Below are 18,253 nucleotides of genomic sequence, written 5' to 3'. Positions count from 1 at the left end.
GAGAAGGGTTATCAGAGGTTCATCCCATCTCACACTTCCTTGTCTACAAACAGCAAGGAATTCACTGAAGCCTTAAAACTGAAGACACATTCTTCTGCCTGCAGCACTTCAGCTGTCCCCAGACTTAAAAGCAACCTAAACCTTTTCAAGGTTTGAAGGCAAGTTCAAGTGGAATAGGTTCAACACAGGAGCTTGGCAGTACAAATCTCTGAAATCCAACAAGTGCGCTGAAACCTTCACAGCCGGCATGTTGAAACTGCTAAGTATTTAAATGCAATCTCTGGACTACAGAAAGACATAACAAATAGAGATAATTCATAAGCTTCAGTTTTGGCAATAACAGTTTTCAGGTATTTCAGATTCGTAAGATTTTACAGAAGTCATTTCACATAAAGCATTGCTGATACTTCTATAAATGTGCACACAGTCAACAGTACAATTTATTTATGTGGTCAAGTGCAGGTAACTGCTGAATTGGGGCTAAAGCATGCTAAGTGCAAAAAAAGCTACCTACCAAAAAAGGCACGTGAGAAGAGTAGGTATGGACTGTACATGACTTTGAACTAAATAATGATCACAGACTTTTTGTGTTCTTCACTACACAGGGCACAGCTTTACTTCAGTTAACCCCAGTGACCGATGCTCTGGAGTGAGTACTTTAGTTCGTTCCCTACTACACTACTACTATGGTCAAAGTAGAGTTGGCTCCATTCCACACTTGCATACAGGTCCTGAAATACCTGAGGTCCTCTCTCACTTCCTACTGGGGAAAAAAAAAAATTTTTCTAAGTCATAGTAAAGTGTGTCTGCCCTGAGCTTATGCTGGAGGTGGCAGGACCCTCTCTTCAGTTGTGAGTTGCCTGTCTTATTACTAAAAAGCAGGAAGGAGTTACAGCCTTGAGTAAGCACGAAATCTGGCTTTAGCATACATCCCAAGATTAAACTGTCAGCTTTTGTTCAAAAGAGCACTAAGTCTGGATGAAAGAGATATGTATGCGCAGTAGCTGCACTGAGTAACGCGAGAGAAACTGAAATTATTTCCACAGCAAGACAAGTCGCATGCCTGTTTCGCATTTTAACTCATAAGTTTACTCTGAAACTTCTGAGTTATGGAAAGCAAAGAATGATTTAACACAATTTAGAAGTGTTTAAATAACAAAAAATGAAGGAGACAAAAATTATGCTCAGACAAAGTTATTTTATTATTCTTACAGTTTAAAAAATAAAGTTAGCCAATGTTGGCACTGCTTCCACTACACAGCAAAAGAAATAAATTTAAATAAATTTTGGGACAGGGAAAACAAATCTGGCATAATACTGCATGCCATTCTCTTGAAACCAAAGTAAATAGTTCTTTTTTTCCCTGAATATGCATTTAACTCAAACCTAAAAATATATTAGACCAAGAAAGTTACTTTACTGAATTAATGTGCATCAAAAAAGCAAATCAAAGAAAACATGTAAACAATTTATGTCTGGAAGTAAGGAGTTTGTTTCATGATGATATATCACCTTTTTCTCTAACTCAACTTTCTAAGATTTTTCCATCAAGCTCTCTAAGGGCTACATTCCAAATGAGAAACACACAAGATTCTTGAGAATGAGAAGTGCAACAGTAGCAGTTCCTTGTCAGTTGGCATCTTGTTCTGCAGTGGGAGAGACTGATGAAGGGCTCCCCAGGCGTCTCACACCATTTAACTTTAGTCATCATAGTCTTCTCCCCAATTAATTGCACTTGTTCCTTCAACTGAAGTAACTGGATTCTTAAACAGAAGTTTGGATATCTGATTGCATTTTGGTTGGACGGTGGAAGTTCTGGCACCACTGTCATTCTTTAATCTAAAAATATAAGCAAATGAAAAAAAAACCCCGTGGTGAAAAACGAAGTACTACACATGAAATGATCATAGTTTTTTTCAATATGATATAGTGAGCTGCGGAAAAAATAATTCCTTCTGCTCTAAAATTCTCTGGAACAAGGTCACAAGTACTAAAATAGTAATTCCCAAATAACAACCAGAGAGTTATTTAGTTCCCAATTCTACAAACATGGGACATCATAGTTCTAAATAGGACATCATTCACTTTAAGTTCAATTTGATGAAAAATGTGTGCAAGATTAAAGCCCTAATCCTGGATCCTATTTAAGACCAGACAGGATTGTTAACAGCATTAAAGCTCTGTATAGCCCAGAGCCTCTGACAGACGTAGCACATCATTCCTACACACACAGGGAGAAGTCAGAAATTCTCACGCCCTAGTTCCAAGTTTTGACATTAAATGACTCAGCTTTAAGTCTCAGTACCAGAACTTGGTTAATGTGACTAAATTGCTCTCCCTCAGGCCTAGAATTAGAACTTAAACTCTAAAAAATCTTACCATGATTTTTGGATTAAAGTGACAGACAGAGGGACATACATATTTTTTGCTCCTAACAGAAGGCAAAACATTTATATATAGCCCCACAGCCTTTGCTTCCTCTCGCTTACACAGGATCAGAAAATGTCTACAGGCATTGGTAAGACTCAAATGTACAATTGTCTTTAATACTAACAGAAAAAGATCTGGGACCCAAACTAGCCACAGTAAAATTGGCCAACACTTCTTATTTACAAACTACTTCTGGTATATTTATACAGGCAATTAGAATTCAGGAAGACTGATGTATGCTAAAGTAGTGAAGGGTTATTTTTTAACTTGAGAGAGGGGGGAAAAAAATGCACAACACAAAAATTCTGAAGAGAGTAATTTTTGCCCCTAATAAATTTAACAGAACCGTGGCAAGTTTTCCTCACATGTTGCTGGAGTACTGTCTCTTTTTCAGCAGAATTAATTCACTTTTTACGCCAAAGGGTGTAAAACAGGCCTTAACCATAAAAACTAAGTGTTATGTGAAAGTTAACACCATTCCTTTACAGTACAGAAAGTCATTACAAAAATGCCATACCTCTGTAACAACTCCTGCAGCAACAGTGGAACCACTGTAGCGTAACATAAACCTCCCGAGCTCTTTAAAGTCTTTATACAACTCTAGAGCAACAGGTCTTTGAGTTTGTAATTCTATTAGAGCATTCTGTCCTTTAGTCAAGAACCTGCGGGTAAATAAGCAGAAAATTCTATTATAAATACATGCATGCATAAATGAAAAAGAGAACAGTGAATAAATGGAAAAACACCACTTAAAAAGCCAAAAGTATAATGATCAAGCTTGATTTCAAGTGTAACCCAAGCCACCAGACTGAAAACTCACTTGCCTGGAGCATACCTTTTAATAAGGCATCTGAGTTTTCTTTAAAAACTTCTAGAGAAGGGCATCTACCACAACATTTAGCAAATGGTCTTGAAGTTAATTATTTCATTAATACCTGTTTTTTTCCATGTCTAGTAGAAATCAAGTCTTGTTTCAAACCCAGTGACTAAAGAGCCAATTCATTGCTCTATAGAAGTCATGATTTTTCTTCCCATTATCTTTCAGCAACAGTTTCAGACACGCAATTTTTGGAAAAGGAATATTCTGGTAACGTTTTACGTATCAAATAGCATTTCTACCCAAATACAGCTTTAAATAACTAGACTGATGTTCCCGTAGTTTAACTTCTATGGGAAGACTCCCTAAATCTTGTTCTCTGACCCACTGTCTAGTTGAGTTTATTTTAGACAGCAACCCATCTCCAGAATTATACCAACGATCCCATGCGATTACAGGAAGAAAAGAGATAATGTTAAAAAAAAAAAAAAAAAGTCCTTTAAGTTCAGGGCTGGTGATCTAGGATTCACTCCCAATTCTGCAAGTGACCTTAGGCAAGTCATTTTACTTCTCAGGCGCTCAGCATCTACCAAGTGGGCAGGAGGTTTTTCACTTCGTAAAGCGCTCTGAAATCTAAACATGAAACCAACTAAAACAATGAAAGCATATTCTTATAAACACATTAATGCTTCATAACAGAACCTGCTTTATACACTGTATATTAATCAAAAGTCAGCCCATTTCTTGAGTGATTATTAAGTATTCAAAACACTTACTTAGGTTTTTTCTTTGTCACTTCACCAGTGCTTTTGTGCAGGACACTCAACAGTCTTCTAATAATAGCAGGTTCACTTACAGTTTGATAGTGTAAAAGCACCTAAAAATATGTTTTCTTCAGTTATTAAACATTCTGCAATAATCAGAAATCCTAGGTAATAAAAGAAGTTGATGTTTTCAAGTATTTTAAGACTGATTTTTTTAAACAAATGCTTATAAAACTTCTCCCACAGAAGTCTCTGCCTCACATTCAATAACTGTTCCCAGTTCCTAAACTTCGTGATCTCTACAGATCCATCATAAATACATTTTTCGTTCTTAAGTGTTCTGCTTTTGCCACTTCAGTGCAGTTCCATAGCATGAACCGGTATTTTATTTGTTTTAAAAGGTATCTTACAACTAAGTGCATATTATACTCCTACATGGCATGAGCTTTCTAAAAGGACAGCCCAGCCTGACTGTGGTGGAACTCATGTCCTCTGAAATGGCTCAGCTATGTATTAAAAGTCAGTAAGAATATGCATGAGCAGCCACAATAGCCTCTCACATCCTCTTCAAATTGCAGAAGAATCCGTTTCCTCTGGAGAGAGAGAATCACTTCTGGGCACCAAATGCCTCTCATATTCAGGAGGTCAAACACGGAGAGGAAAAGCCCTGAGCAACCTGTAATGAACAGGAACTTTAACAGTGACTTACAGGAAATCCTTTAGTGATTGGAACCTCAATATTGAAGATAAGAACCCGAGCTCTGAAGCGAGTGCAAACTTTAATTGGTTCCTTGGGATCACAGAATACACAGCCAACACTACAAGACAGGAGAACAAGAGAAAATTATATGTATTTTGACATATAAATGTTAATCACTGTACTGGAAAAAGATAAATACTTAAGCAAATCAAAGACAACACCACCTCAATATAATCCGGGGGGCGCGGGGATCAGGAACACTGTATTAAAGCCTGTAACAAAATTAATTGCTAGACAACATCTACAGTATTTTGTGGGTATGCATGAAGAGGTCTGTCTAGTTCAGTGAACAATTACATCCATTGCTAATCAGTTTCTAAAAATGTCACTGTTTCCTGTGCGTAGGTACTTTGAAGAATTAGACTTTCATTCAGAGATTAATTGTTCCAAATCGAGAGCATAAAATATTGCAGGGTGCCCAAAATTGCAGTGCTGCTGCCTCTAACAATTATTTTGTGAAAGGAACATTGTGACCAGGACTCTCAAAACTTAAGCTCTTAGCTGCGCTCATTTCCAAAAGAACCTACGTGGAGTCACAAGAATGCTGCTGCTCATTACAGCAATACGGTAGACTAGACAGTTTTTTCACAGTGGCTAGTTTTAGCCATCTAAAATGAAAGGAAAATCAATCCAACCCAGAAAAACAAGAGGGCGAGCAGCATGATTAAATGTGTACATCAGATGTAATCAAATTTCATCAAGAGGACTTAAAACATCGTACATTTTCTTGACAAACCTAACATTCCTCCAAAAGATGAATGACATCAAGGTAATGAATTGACTCAAGCCTTCATTCAGCAAGTAGAACTAGACTTTTTCCTCCCCTCCATTTACCACAGAGAATCACACCCCATTACAAAACGGCAATACAGAAAAGCCTGTACTTCTCTCTTAAAAGCAGAGCATAAATTTGCAAAATTATTAATGCAAGGAGGTTTTCAAACAGTAGCTTGAAAGTTTGCTGTGTGAAGTCCAACTGTAACGTAAAAAAGATGAACAAATTATGGATCCAATTTTCTAGCCTGAAGAACAACTGACACTTACCTAAAAGCTTGAAACCTACAGACTGAAATAGACACAAAGAGATTTTTCTGTGTCTCAATGAATGTATCAGACCCCCCAAAAAAAGGGCCAGCAAAACATTTACGAAAACAAATGTTACAAGAAGCTAAGTGTGTTGAATAAACAGTTTCCATCAATTCCATTTGTCCAGATTTACTTATCAGTACACAATGGCAGTTGTTTGGATGTTTTTTGTGAGAATGATTTATGATCCGATAAGCTCTTCAAAAATCTTCTGGTTTATTTAGCAATAAGGATTTACTTAATTCAGCAATTAAAATGTCCAAAGATAAGTCTTAAGGAAAAAGGCTTCAAAGGTTACCAGTGTCAGCACTAGGGCAAAGTGTGAAAACTAACAGTATTCTTCGGAGGTTGCCGTTGTACATGTAGCAGATGTTTCTAACGTCTGTACATGCAAGCCAGGTGATATGCATCATTTTGGTTTTAAATATCCTGGTAGCCACATCATTCTTCAAGTAAACTGCTGATTGTTAAGTGTCATAGTTATAAAACTTTTCATTAAAAACAAACCGTTACTTAGACTGAAACCCAGTTTTGCTCACTTGATTTTGATGATATCCATGCCGGTCAAAGTGAGACTAACATGATCTCCTGCTGCAGCCCAATCAACTGGCTCATCATGCAGTGTGATTCCTGGAAATGAGTAAGAACAGAACCTCACAGTGAAGTACCTAGGTTCTGAGCTACAAACAAACAGCTCTGTTTGGGCCATTTGTGCTTCATCAACCATTACTCATCAATTTTCAGTATGAATGGGTTGAGAGTAAAAGCTTTTAACTGAGAAGACTAAAGAAGCTTTTTTTCCCCTTAGTGAGGACTCACTATTCTCTCACCCCACCCTGCACCATAACATGGCTTTATTTAAGCCAGAGGAGGGGACCTGGCACTTGTCACACAGCGCAGATGACGCAGTCCTGAAAATGCCGTAGTACTAATATCTCCGTATCTGCCCCACCCATCCTTTGAGGTACACACACACCCTAGACCGCATCTTTCATATACTTTAATGGTACTATGTCAACTTTCATTTACCTTAAGTGGGTTTGCTGACTCTTTCATAAAAAAGCGTAACTGATGCCTGTCATTCACGACATCGCGTCTATTAGAAAGCATCTTTAAAAGTAATTATATTCTGATTTTGATGTCTTTTATTTGCTTTAAAAGATAACCTGACAGGAGGGTGAGGACAAAACTAATTGCTCCTGACTTAACATTCTGAAGTTTCTGGTAGATACCAAGAAGGAAAGAAAAAAACCCCACTTTTTACAAATACTGCATACATTTATAGGATCTAGTTCTATTTTGCTATTTATTTGCTATTTGCTATTTATTGATTTGCAAATCTGTTCCAAAAACCACTTGTCAAAAACATGCCAGAAAGCATCACTCAACTACAAGCATGTTAAGCACTGTTTTTTAAGTATTGTTGATAATTATTTCAAGTGTCATTCTCACAGAATAAGTGAAACCCAGCCTTTTGAATTGAAAAAATGGAATCCTAATGCACACACTACCTTTAGTAAACATTGTATGATAAATTGAATTATCTCTTCTTTACATTAAATATAAACAATACATGCTTAATGAACTAATACCCCAACCTTCACCTGCATTTCAGCCATACGAGAGGCAGTACAGAGGAAAAACCTCAGAGTCGTACAATGGGGGATACTCAGACAAAATACAGCTTTTTCCATCCTACTTCCTGTACTTGCAAAACAGAGGAGTGACTACAGTAGTCTGACACCCATATTCATCCATGTTATTGTAACATTCTTGTGCATGCAAACAATGTGCCTACAACCATATAAACAGGCACGCTGAAGAACTTCCCAAATTAGCACTGAACAAGCTGATTCTGGAACAGAACAGGACAGTCAAACCAGCACATCACTGAATTCAGGCTAGTTAGATACAGAAACTTATTGATTTATTTTGAGGGCTTAATTTTTTATTCATTGGTCAATGTAGAAAAAGAATAATTTTATATTTCTTTTTGCATATGAAAAAATAACAACTCTGCAGTACAAAGAGAGCAAGCTTAATCAGGCAACAGCTAAACTTTTCATGTCTTGACTTAGCTATTTCTCTTTTCAGAAATCACATGTATTGAAATTTAAATTCAATTTTCTTCTCTTTTGTAGTTGCTTAGGACAATTATATCCCGAAAGTTTGTACATTATGAAAGTATCAGTGACAAATCTCATGAACATGAACATCAAACAGCAGAGATTTAATTCTGAAGCTTTTTCACATCTAATTTGTAAGATTAATTTCTAAAGGTTGTTCAACATCCTCACACTTCCTAACAGCAGTAAAGCTGAATATTCAGCAAAGCTGAATATTAACGATTCCTGTACTGTATATTTTTATAGACATTGCTGGAACTCAGATTTTTTTACAGGTTCTTTATAAAGCAGTGTCAAAAATCATTAGGCTATAACACTTGGAATACCTGATATGATAGAAAAGGTAAAAAAAAAACACATGCAAGATTTCACATACTCTTCATAGACATATTTATACAGACACAGTCACATCTAAAGAAATTCGTTTTATGCTTTCACATTTTATGTTTGACAGTTAGTATCAGTTTGACAGTCTGTTACCGTTTCAGTAACTGCTTCTAGCCCAGTATTGACCTGAAAGTAAACACGCTTCTGAAGGCTGTACCTTTTGCAGTGCAAGTTTCATTGGGAGGCATTGCCAGAAGTCGTTCTCCAACTTGAATATAGCCTGCTTCTATTTTACCAGTCACACAAAATCCTGATCCTTGGTCTGTAATGAACACAGCAATAATTTCAAAAAACTTCATAATAAGGTCAATTTCCCATCACAAGTTACCCCTTCAGCAATACATAGATGAGCTTTTAATATAATGAAGATGGGTGTCCCCCCGCCCCAGCAGAGTATTCAGTACTTGCAAGTTAGCCAGTTGTGCATCATAATGAAAATGAAACATTAAATTCAAAACCTCTAGGTCTTATGTTTTTCAGAACTAAGGGAGAAATATCCTTCTTTAAACAAATGTAGGTACATGAAGAAATATTTTTTAGTTTTTCAGTATTAGATTAAGCCCCTTAATTTCTAGCAATTTTATTTAATTCATCGGTTTCTCACTACGGTGACAGATAAACATACCACAGACCTCTCATAAAAATGCTCATGCATATAGGTACAAGTTCCTATGCCATTTACTGTTCAACTGAGTTAGAATCATACATGCTCTGTCTGCATATTACTGTTACTCCTGGAAAGTCAAAGATTGATTCAGTCCTATTGAATATGAGGAGCTATTTTAACTGTAGATGACTTCAGTGTTTATGAATAAAAGATCTGCAAACTTTTTCTTCAATGTCACAGAATCACAGAATCATTAAGGTTGGAAAAGACCTTTAAGATCATCAAGTCCAACCATCAACCCAACACCACCATGCCCGCTAAACCATGTCCTCAAGTGCCACATCCACACGTTTTTTGAATACTTCCAGAGATGGTGACTCCACCACCTCCCAGGGCAGCCTGTTCCAATGCTTGACCACTCTCTCAGTAAAGAAATTTTTTCCTGATATCTAGTCTAAAATATGTCCTAATACTCTGTTCATTATTTGAATGATATGTCAGTATTTTCAACATGTGCACATACACCTTAAGAAATGCCTCATCTCCTTAGCACGTCTTTGCAGGTCTGTTTAAAAAGAATCCTCTGAAGTGATTCTACAATGACATTTTCAGTATCCATACAAACAATGAATATACCTTTTGCTGAGCATTAGAATTCAGTGATAAGCAAGCATCTTGGTATTTTGTGTGTCACATTAGATTGAAAGCTTAATTTAAAGCTGAATTCAAAAGAGCAAGTTGACCTCAAAACTTGAGGTTACACACTACCAACTTGCCCTTTTGCATTCATCACCAGTATTGATGAATGCTTCCATCTATCTAGCTGGAAAAATATCACCAGTATGCCTGCAAGCTAATTTTCCTCTATTCATTCCAGCAAATGAGACGAATGCAGTCCATTAACAGATGACATGTTGGATGTCAAAAGAACAGAAAACTGGAGAAGCAGCTACTTGCTAGAAAAAGAATCCCCAAGTCATGGTACAAACACCACCTCAACAAGGTACACGAAAGAACCTGAAGCTGCCTCTGCAAGTACTTGCAGGCAACTGGAAATGTGAACTGGTTCCAGGCTCCCAAACACTCGCAAGCACAATCAACAGCCATTTCCCTTTTTTTTCCACATCACCAGCTATGGCTTGGTAAGCCAGTGTGGTGTTTGAAGCTTCGCCCTCTCCCATGCTGATTGCTGCCTGCAAAGTGTCAAGTTCCTTCAGCTCCCCATGAAATCAATGCAAGTACAAAATGGATAGTGGGGGACAGAACCATGGCATAAAAAATGGCCTGATTTCTGTGTTTTCATGGTACTCAGGTTCTGCCAGGACATGTTCTTTGTCCTCAGAATTTGGCTGCTGGACAAGGCTTCTTTAAAAGTCAGGTCAAGCCATACCCTAGACAGCATTATAATACGATAGGTGGGGACTGATGCAGCGGTGAAGGAATTTACAGCGACTTCTTGGATCAGGAGATAGTTTGCCTGGAGAGAATATTAGGAGGGCTATGGAGGACAACAGCTAAAATCAGGCTGAGGTAGATGAATCATATGTGTGGGTAACCTTGATAAAGAAAGGGGTTTTCCAAACTATGCAAGAGTACACTCAGCACTCTCACTTTTTACACAATTTTATGGACAGCTCCTCCTGAGCATGCACAGGCACTGGAATAGAGCAGAGAACAACTGTTGCTTCATGTACTCGTACCTGTAGCTACTTCCTCTGGTGGCATCTAAGTTAATTAAGTTTTGAGATCACAAAGTAAGAAAAAAAAATAGCCTAAAAAACACCTAAAAGGCCACATTTAGTGATAAACCCTGTATATGTAAATTGAGTCCCTTCCAAAGACATTAAGAGCATACTTTACCCAAAAAAAAAAAAAAAAAAAATCAAGACTTTTCCACAGAACAGATTTAGTCAAAATTGCTCATTTTGTGAAACTCAGCTCAACACAAAAATGGTTATTGCAACAAAAAGTTGTGATAAGATTTTGAAAGACCTCAATCAATAATCCTAAAATACCTTCCCACAGCTCACAAAATTAAAAACAAAAAAAACCAAAAAAAAACAAAAAAAAAAAACCAGTGACAGCCTAGATGACAAAACTAGCAGTAACACACTAGGGTAAATTCTTATGCAAAGTTTCAATATTTAACATTATGGCTTCAGTACCTTACGTCAGCTAATCCAGGGCATGTACAGCATCTAGTGTTCTCTCAAAAATCCACATGAAAATTGCACAAAACTGATTTTTCCAGTTACAATCAATATTTTGATCTGGCTTGTTTGTACTTCCCCTAAAAATCCCCTATACATAAAAGTTGAATTTCTTTTAAAATATGAATTTCAATAATAATATTTGACTACAATTATTTACAATATTTCAAATCATGCTGTTATTATTTTGCAACATTTCTTGAGGGACCTATGAAACGTTTCAAATGGGATGAGTGTTACAAACCTTATTTCTTCTAAATTACCTGTAAATGTAAATGCATATAACCAAAAAAATTAACAAGTTTACCATGAAAACCTTAAGGGCTTAAGACAGTCTATTTTCTCCAGACAATGGGAATAAGACCTCGTTATAGTTATTTGCTGTCCATATCTGCATTAGTGCTAGGGAATAGCTAGCTACCTTTCATTAAATCCTTGGCTGGTTATAACAGTCTCCTCCCCCACATCTTTTCTTTCACTTCACCCTCCCACAAATTTTTATATGAAAATGAAGGAATTTACCATTATTTACAGCTACAACAATGAACATAAAAGGAACAAGTCAAATTTTTTTTTATAAATCTAGTAGTGAAAGGTAAAAGCGCCCAAAGTCACACTTGCAAAAAGTTTAAGAAACATTCATTTAGGCAACAAGAACCAGTTTGTGAAAGAGAAACTCCCAAATTCTGTCCCACAGAACCATCAACTCACTACTTAGCCAATTAGCTGATCATGCAGATTTTCTTCCTCAATTTCTTTTCCATTGTGTTTCTCCTTCAGCGGTACTATCTAAAACTTGACAAAGAACAGTGCCTGAAAATTTACTATTCCTGTTCAAGACTACCAATACACATAAAGCTCCTACTTTAAGTCTTACTTATACATCGTTTTTCAACACTTGTGTTAAATATCGGTGAAATGATGGTGAAAATATTATAAAAACAACCAACCTTTAAAAACATCAGCAACACACAACCTAAATGGTTTATCCACTGATCTCTGTGGTGGCTTGAAAGAATCTGCAAATAAATTGATAAGACTCTTAGACTTCTCACTTAGGGATAAATCAACTATATTGCATTCCAACGACTTTGTCCCACATTTCCCCCAAAATGAAAGTTTTGACATACACAGGACTAAGATATACTAGTTTTTAAATGAGGAAAATTGCACTCACCAATTTGCTCTAACAAACACTTTCCTTTATACCAATCTGTGAGGTCACTTGACTGACCCCTTGTGACCAGATTTTCACCACCAAGGCCACTCGTTGGGATATAAGCCACATCTGATTCCTAATTAAGAAAACAAACGGACATTAAGCATACATTAACAACAGGATCTTCTATCAGAAGCAAGAGGCACATTTTTTCAGTATTATGCACCTAAGCTATAAAAGAACAGTTGGCACATTCCTATTTCCCCTGGAGAAGGCAGTAGATCCATTTCCCTTTTGTTTATCTCTTGCCTGATCACAGTGCTCCAACAGAGTTGGAGATACTTAAACATGATGATAGCAACATTAACAACTGGAAACTGAGTTCAGGTAACAAACTCCATTCCATATTTGGCAAACTTTGTTTTGAATTGCTGGTTTATGCATAGGGATTTCAGGAAGGCCACAGCCAGTCCACAGGGATAGTAGTTGGAATTGAGGAAAAAGGAGAATAGTCAAGAACAGCAAATGGAGAGTGTTATTCTGAGTTCATAGTCCACATTGACAGCTGCTCTGGTATAAAACTCTCTACTGTCATTCATGTAATCCCGAACATTAACATATACGACCCTTGGTCTATTTTGCTTTGTAGACAACAATCCCAAGAAACTACAAATGAGATGACTGCCCCAAAGATTCAACAGAGCTAAACAAAGATGATGACAGAAAGAGTACTGAAGAACTGACTAACCTTATCCAGGGCTCAATGCACACCTTGCCAGTAAGAAAAGGAATCTGCCATACTATGTGCACGTAGTAGTAGCAGGGAAGTGACACAAAATAACCTGACTGGAAGAAAAGCTCATCATACCCAAATGCCTGAACAAAGCAACAAAGACCTCATAAATTTACATTACCTTAAAGCCAGCTTGTTTAAGAAATTGGCCAAGCTTACTCGTAATTTCCTGAAATCTTTCCTGTTGCCAATTGACCTAAAATAGAAAACAGATTATGATAATAAAATTTTAGGTTTTTAACCATGACTTGGACATACAGCTGCATGTCACCAGTTCTGTAGTACCTGTAGGTGTTCTTCGCACACAGTACCCAATGAATTTATAACTATGAAATTTATAGGTGGATCAGGTGGATTCATAGTTGAATACGTAAGAGCATACACATTAACAATTACTGATAGCAAACAATAGACCATTTAATTTGCAAGCCCCTTCAGTTTGATTTGTCCTTCAACAGCACCTTTTTTTTTTTAAGTTTACACAAAATTCAGATTCAGCAAGAATATAGTAATGATGTGAAACACAACTAGTAATATCTAACACACCTTACAGATTTAAATAAAGCTCTTGGGGTCTTATCAAAGAATCACAGAATCTTTGGGTTGAAAGGGACCTTTTAAGGTCATCTAGTCCAGACCAGAATGACCACCAAGATGCCCCTGCATATGCCACTGGGTTAACTGCTGATGTGAGATTTTCACAAGTACAAGAGGGACCCCATTTTAGCACCAAAACTATCCTTCTGTGTCCTTTGAAAACACACCCGTAAATAAAAAGAAAAGTATTGTAAAGTCTAAACACAAGAGACAGACCTGAGAATCAAAGAAAGAAACAATACTTCATTATTGGTTTCACAACGTTGATCCTTAAACTTAGGGTCCACAATCTTAGATGGAAGCCCTTCAATTAAATTAAAAAATTAAGCATGTACCTGGTCCATTTTATTGACTGCAACAGCTAGCTGTGTCACTCCAAGAGAGCGCACTAATAATCCATGTTCTCGAGTTTGTCCACCAGTCTCAAACCCTGCTTCAAACTCTCCTCTGCTAGCATCTACAACCAAAATAGCCACATCAGCCTAGATTAAAAGAAAAGAAACACAATCAAAAGCGATTAAGAGGTGGAAATAATCTGGGTAAATATGTCAATCAGCAATATTTCACACAAAATTTACTTTACATGGGAGGAATCCCGATGTGCTTGAAATGTAATTGAAACTGCTCTGTCCTACCTGTGTCATGCCCACTTCAGTGAGATATTATGTCATCTCATGTCATAAACCACCATTTTCTGTTAAACACAAGCCAACTCTTGGTTTTAAGAACCTGTCCTCTTCAAACTATCCACTATGAATGTGCTGCACAGATCTCAACTATACAAAAGTGGCCCTTGCTCCAAAAGCTTAAGAACGGGTATGAGCACAATGTCCAGTTCTCCCTGCCTCAGTCTGGACACCTTCATAGCAAGAAGATGCAAAAATTACAGATAAATCACCTCACTATATCACTGGGACAACTGGTTGACTGCATGTTGGATGTCGATCCTTCACAGTCCACTCACACTGGAGCATGGCAAAATCAGGTGGAAAAGAGAAAGCAGCCTATTTTATCACCTAGGCAAATTCTCTGCCACAGCATTAAGAGCAAATAGATATCACACAGTCTACAGCACTGCACAAGAGTCAGCATGTAAGCACAGGGAGAAACCACAGATTTTGCTGTTAGCCTTAAATGCTGCTAATATTTCTTCTCCTTTTCCTGCTTTGGTGTTAAGTAACAGCCAGTTAGACCATCGTCATGTATCAAGCAATGGCAACGGATGTGAACAATAAAGGTACTGCTGTCAAGAAGCAAGAAATTGTAAGACAATTTCATAGGACTGATGAGATGGACATAATGGAAAGAGAGGAGAAAAAGTTCAATCTTCTCCCTTCCTTACACACTTATGCTTCAGGATGCCAGGAGAAGGAACAGAGACAGCACATTGTCCTGGCTCTGAATTCCCTCGCCCTGTCTTAGGCGTGAAATCCCCACAGCTCATACAGAGACGGTGCAAGTGTGAGAACGGGAAAAGGATGAGGGATGATTTTCCCCACAGCTATCAGTCTCCAAAATGCATTGTGGTGAACTTCTCCCTCAAAAAAAAGGACATCCTGTATTTTCTAAATTATAAAAACCGTACCTGGGGACTTACGTGAATTAACCATATGTATCAAAGGACAGATCCTGGCCCTGATAAGGCTGATTTGCATTTTGCATAACAGCAGTTGGGGATTCACCTCCTAACAGAATTCTCCACGATAAAAAGGCATCAGAGCCATTTAGAAGGTTGCTTTCTTCCACCCCTTGCTTCAGCATTGAGCCTACTCTAATAGGCAACAGAAACTTGCAAAGTTTCAGTAATTTCTTAACAGGCTTCAGAACACACCAGCCCCCCACCATCCTGAGAGCTGAGGGAACATAGAGATACCAAGTCATATTTGGCCAGCCCCATCTTCTGCTGAACTGATACAACTGCTGCTTGATCTGCAAGTCTTCTAACATTTCTGTCTGTATTACTTTTCCCCCAAAAGACAAACCAATTTAAACTAAAGTTGTAAAGAATATGGTGTGTCTGAGATGACATTTTCCACTGTTCTGAAAATAAAGATCCAGTTCTAATTTTAAAACTCCTGACCTTCCTACAATATATGCTCCACAATATAGATGACTGTACAGGCTCTACACTAATTTGCAAACTTCTGACTATTCTGCAGCCTAACCACTGGGTCACAAGGTCTGAATTCTTACCCAGGCTGTGCTTCAGAGCTAGAGCACAATTTGGAGCAAACAAACTACAGTATAGTTCTCTCTCTGTAAATTCATACTAACAGTACCCATCCTTACTGAGATCTTAAGATGAAATTCACATTTCAGAATGTAATGACATGCACAAAGCAAAAACCTCTACAACAGTAGCTTAACTTCAGAAAAAAAAAAAATCTTTGATTACACCGCTACTTTGGAGAATCAATTCTACTACTTAAAAATGGGTGCCTTTAAGTGGAAAAATTTTCAGACATTTTATGTCATGTAATCACATGTTATTCTTCCTCCACCCCCCAATTTACTATTTCCATAAATTAAATAACTAACCTATATAAGAATGGTAATATTCTGAACTCAATGGGAAGCGCCCAATACTTTTGACTTTACCTACTGTTCCTCAACAAGTGGCACATAGTCTCTGCAAATGTCCTATTGACAACACAGATGCACTCTGCATAAACTTTGCTATGTTATGTTTTGTCATCCCGTATAAAAAATAGAAGAATGCCTTTTGTTTGACCTCTCCAAATCTTTTCTTCTTTAGGCTCAAAACCAGTTAAAATCTTTACCTAGAAAACCACTTTGACAGAACTTCTTGAGTAGAAATATGGCACATTTCAAAGCTCAAGTCTGATTTCATCAAACTGCAACTTAGTATCAAAATTACTTCCCTAATAAAACTCCCAAAAAGTTAATGCCCCAAAACAAGAAAAGCAACTGCCTTTAAAGTTAAAAAAATACATTCTTTTTTTAAGTTTAGAAAACTCATGAAAAACTCAAAGATATCTTAGCACCATCAATGATTCCATTTCATCTTGGATTTTAAAAGAAGAAGAAAACCAATTTAAGAAAAAGGTACAAATACTAATGCTATTGGAAAAAGAGTTTTAAAACACTATCTCTACCTGTGCAGCTCCTGTGATCATATTTGGAATGAAGTCTTTGTGGCCTGGAGCATCCATCAGTGTAATTACTTTAGTCTTTGTCTCGAATTTGGTCATACCCACATCCATTGTCACTCCCCTTAAACAAAGCATACATTCGACGCACCATTAAAACTGCTTTGAAAGCTTCATAGAGATACAAAGTAAGCTGTTAAAAACACAATCATGATATTATACACTTCATAGGTTTCATCTGATATAGCCTGCACAAAAAAAAATGTGAAAGAAATCTGCTTGCTGGAAAAGCAGACCTCTAGAGTTGCCTTTCAGTAATTCTTGTCGCAAAGAAACAAACACCCAGAATTCACGGTACTGATTTCATGCACCCACAGACTTGTCCCAACACGCAGTGCAAGAACATGAAAATTGTACTACATATTTAAATCATTACTAATTCTACTTGTAATACTTAGCTCTTCAGAAAAAGGCATCTATACGACTATAGGAATACAGTTATATATTTGCAAAGCTCCATCCACATGCAGAACTACTGATTATCAAGGAGGGATCGCAGCACTTCGACTCAGTTCTACATCTCACTAACAATCACATGTTCTGCACAGCACATAGGATAGGATTCACCTGATCAAATGCAAACGCCTATCATGCACACGTCTGTGTCTCGGTTAGTCATCTGCATCTCCAGATGATTAAGACAGACAAGCACTTTCAAGGGACAAAACTTCTCACATTAGCACAGGCAGTTAAAATATGCTACTTCCAATGACAGAAAAAACACAACATAACAACTCCCTCAAAACTGCAAACATTTACAGATGGCTCCAGAACATATTTCTTTAAAAATACAAAACTCAAAGTAAAGAGAAAACAGAATCAATCAAAAATACCAATTCAGAAAATTTTTCCCTTAAAAGTTACAATGTCTCTTCTGAAGAGAAGTCTGTTACCTCAATGAACAACTGTTGGATACTAAAAAATTCATAGACCAAGGGAAACCACTTTTAAGGCTCATGACAATTATTCCACAAACTGTACTTTCTGTTAACATTTTACTCTTCGCAGGCAATAAATACTTGTCTCTATTTCCAGTTCCACATGTTAATTACATCCTATCAAAGGTAGCTTGTCTTAAGAAAATAACATACTTAATGTGGTGCTTAATTTTCTATTACAGATCTGTGAAAGGAATTGATCTTCAAAGTTTGTCTGTTTTACACCCAGCTACATCTACGGGGATTAAGAAAAAGACCTTCCCCCCATCAGCTTTTCCTCTTTTACATCCTTAGACTATAACGTCGCAACAACACTACTACTACAATCTCGTCAGCCTCATTAATGTAAGGCTACTTTTAAAATTTGTGTTTGGTCACTTCGGGATTGTTCCCCCCTTCCCTGTACCCG

At 37.2% G+C, this 18,253-nt stretch overlaps 1 protein-coding gene across 1 annotated transcript; it reads right to left on the bottom strand.

Annotated features, from left to right (window-relative positions):
• Positions 1-1,181: 1,181 nt before the first annotated feature.
• HBS1L (HBS1-like translational GTPase) lies at positions 1,182-16,970 on the bottom strand (the record flags this gene model as incomplete). The annotated part of the gene is made up of 11 exons (XM_010292605.1): positions 1,182-1,839; positions 2,948-3,092; positions 4,024-4,124; positions 4,721-4,829; positions 6,397-6,487; positions 8,528-8,632; positions 12,138-12,206; positions 12,365-12,482; positions 13,261-13,335; positions 14,072-14,218; positions 16,853-16,970. Coding segments are annotated over 11 exons (1,090 nt in total), but the record flags the coding sequence as incomplete, so codon positions are not given.
• Between the last annotated feature and the right edge of the window lie 1,283 nt (positions 16,971-18,253).

This window comes from Phaethon lepturus, unplaced genomic scaffold (assembly GCF_000687285.1).
Source record: "Phaethon lepturus isolate BGI_N335 unplaced genomic scaffold, ASM68728v1 scaffold4318, whole genome shotgun sequence".
In the NCBI taxonomy this organism is placed as follows: domain Eukaryota; kingdom Metazoa; phylum Chordata; class Aves; order Phaethontiformes; family Phaethontidae; genus Phaethon; species Phaethon lepturus.
The sequence above is the reverse complement of the archived record's forward strand: the minus strand, read 5'-3'. Positions and strand labels throughout refer to the sequence as shown.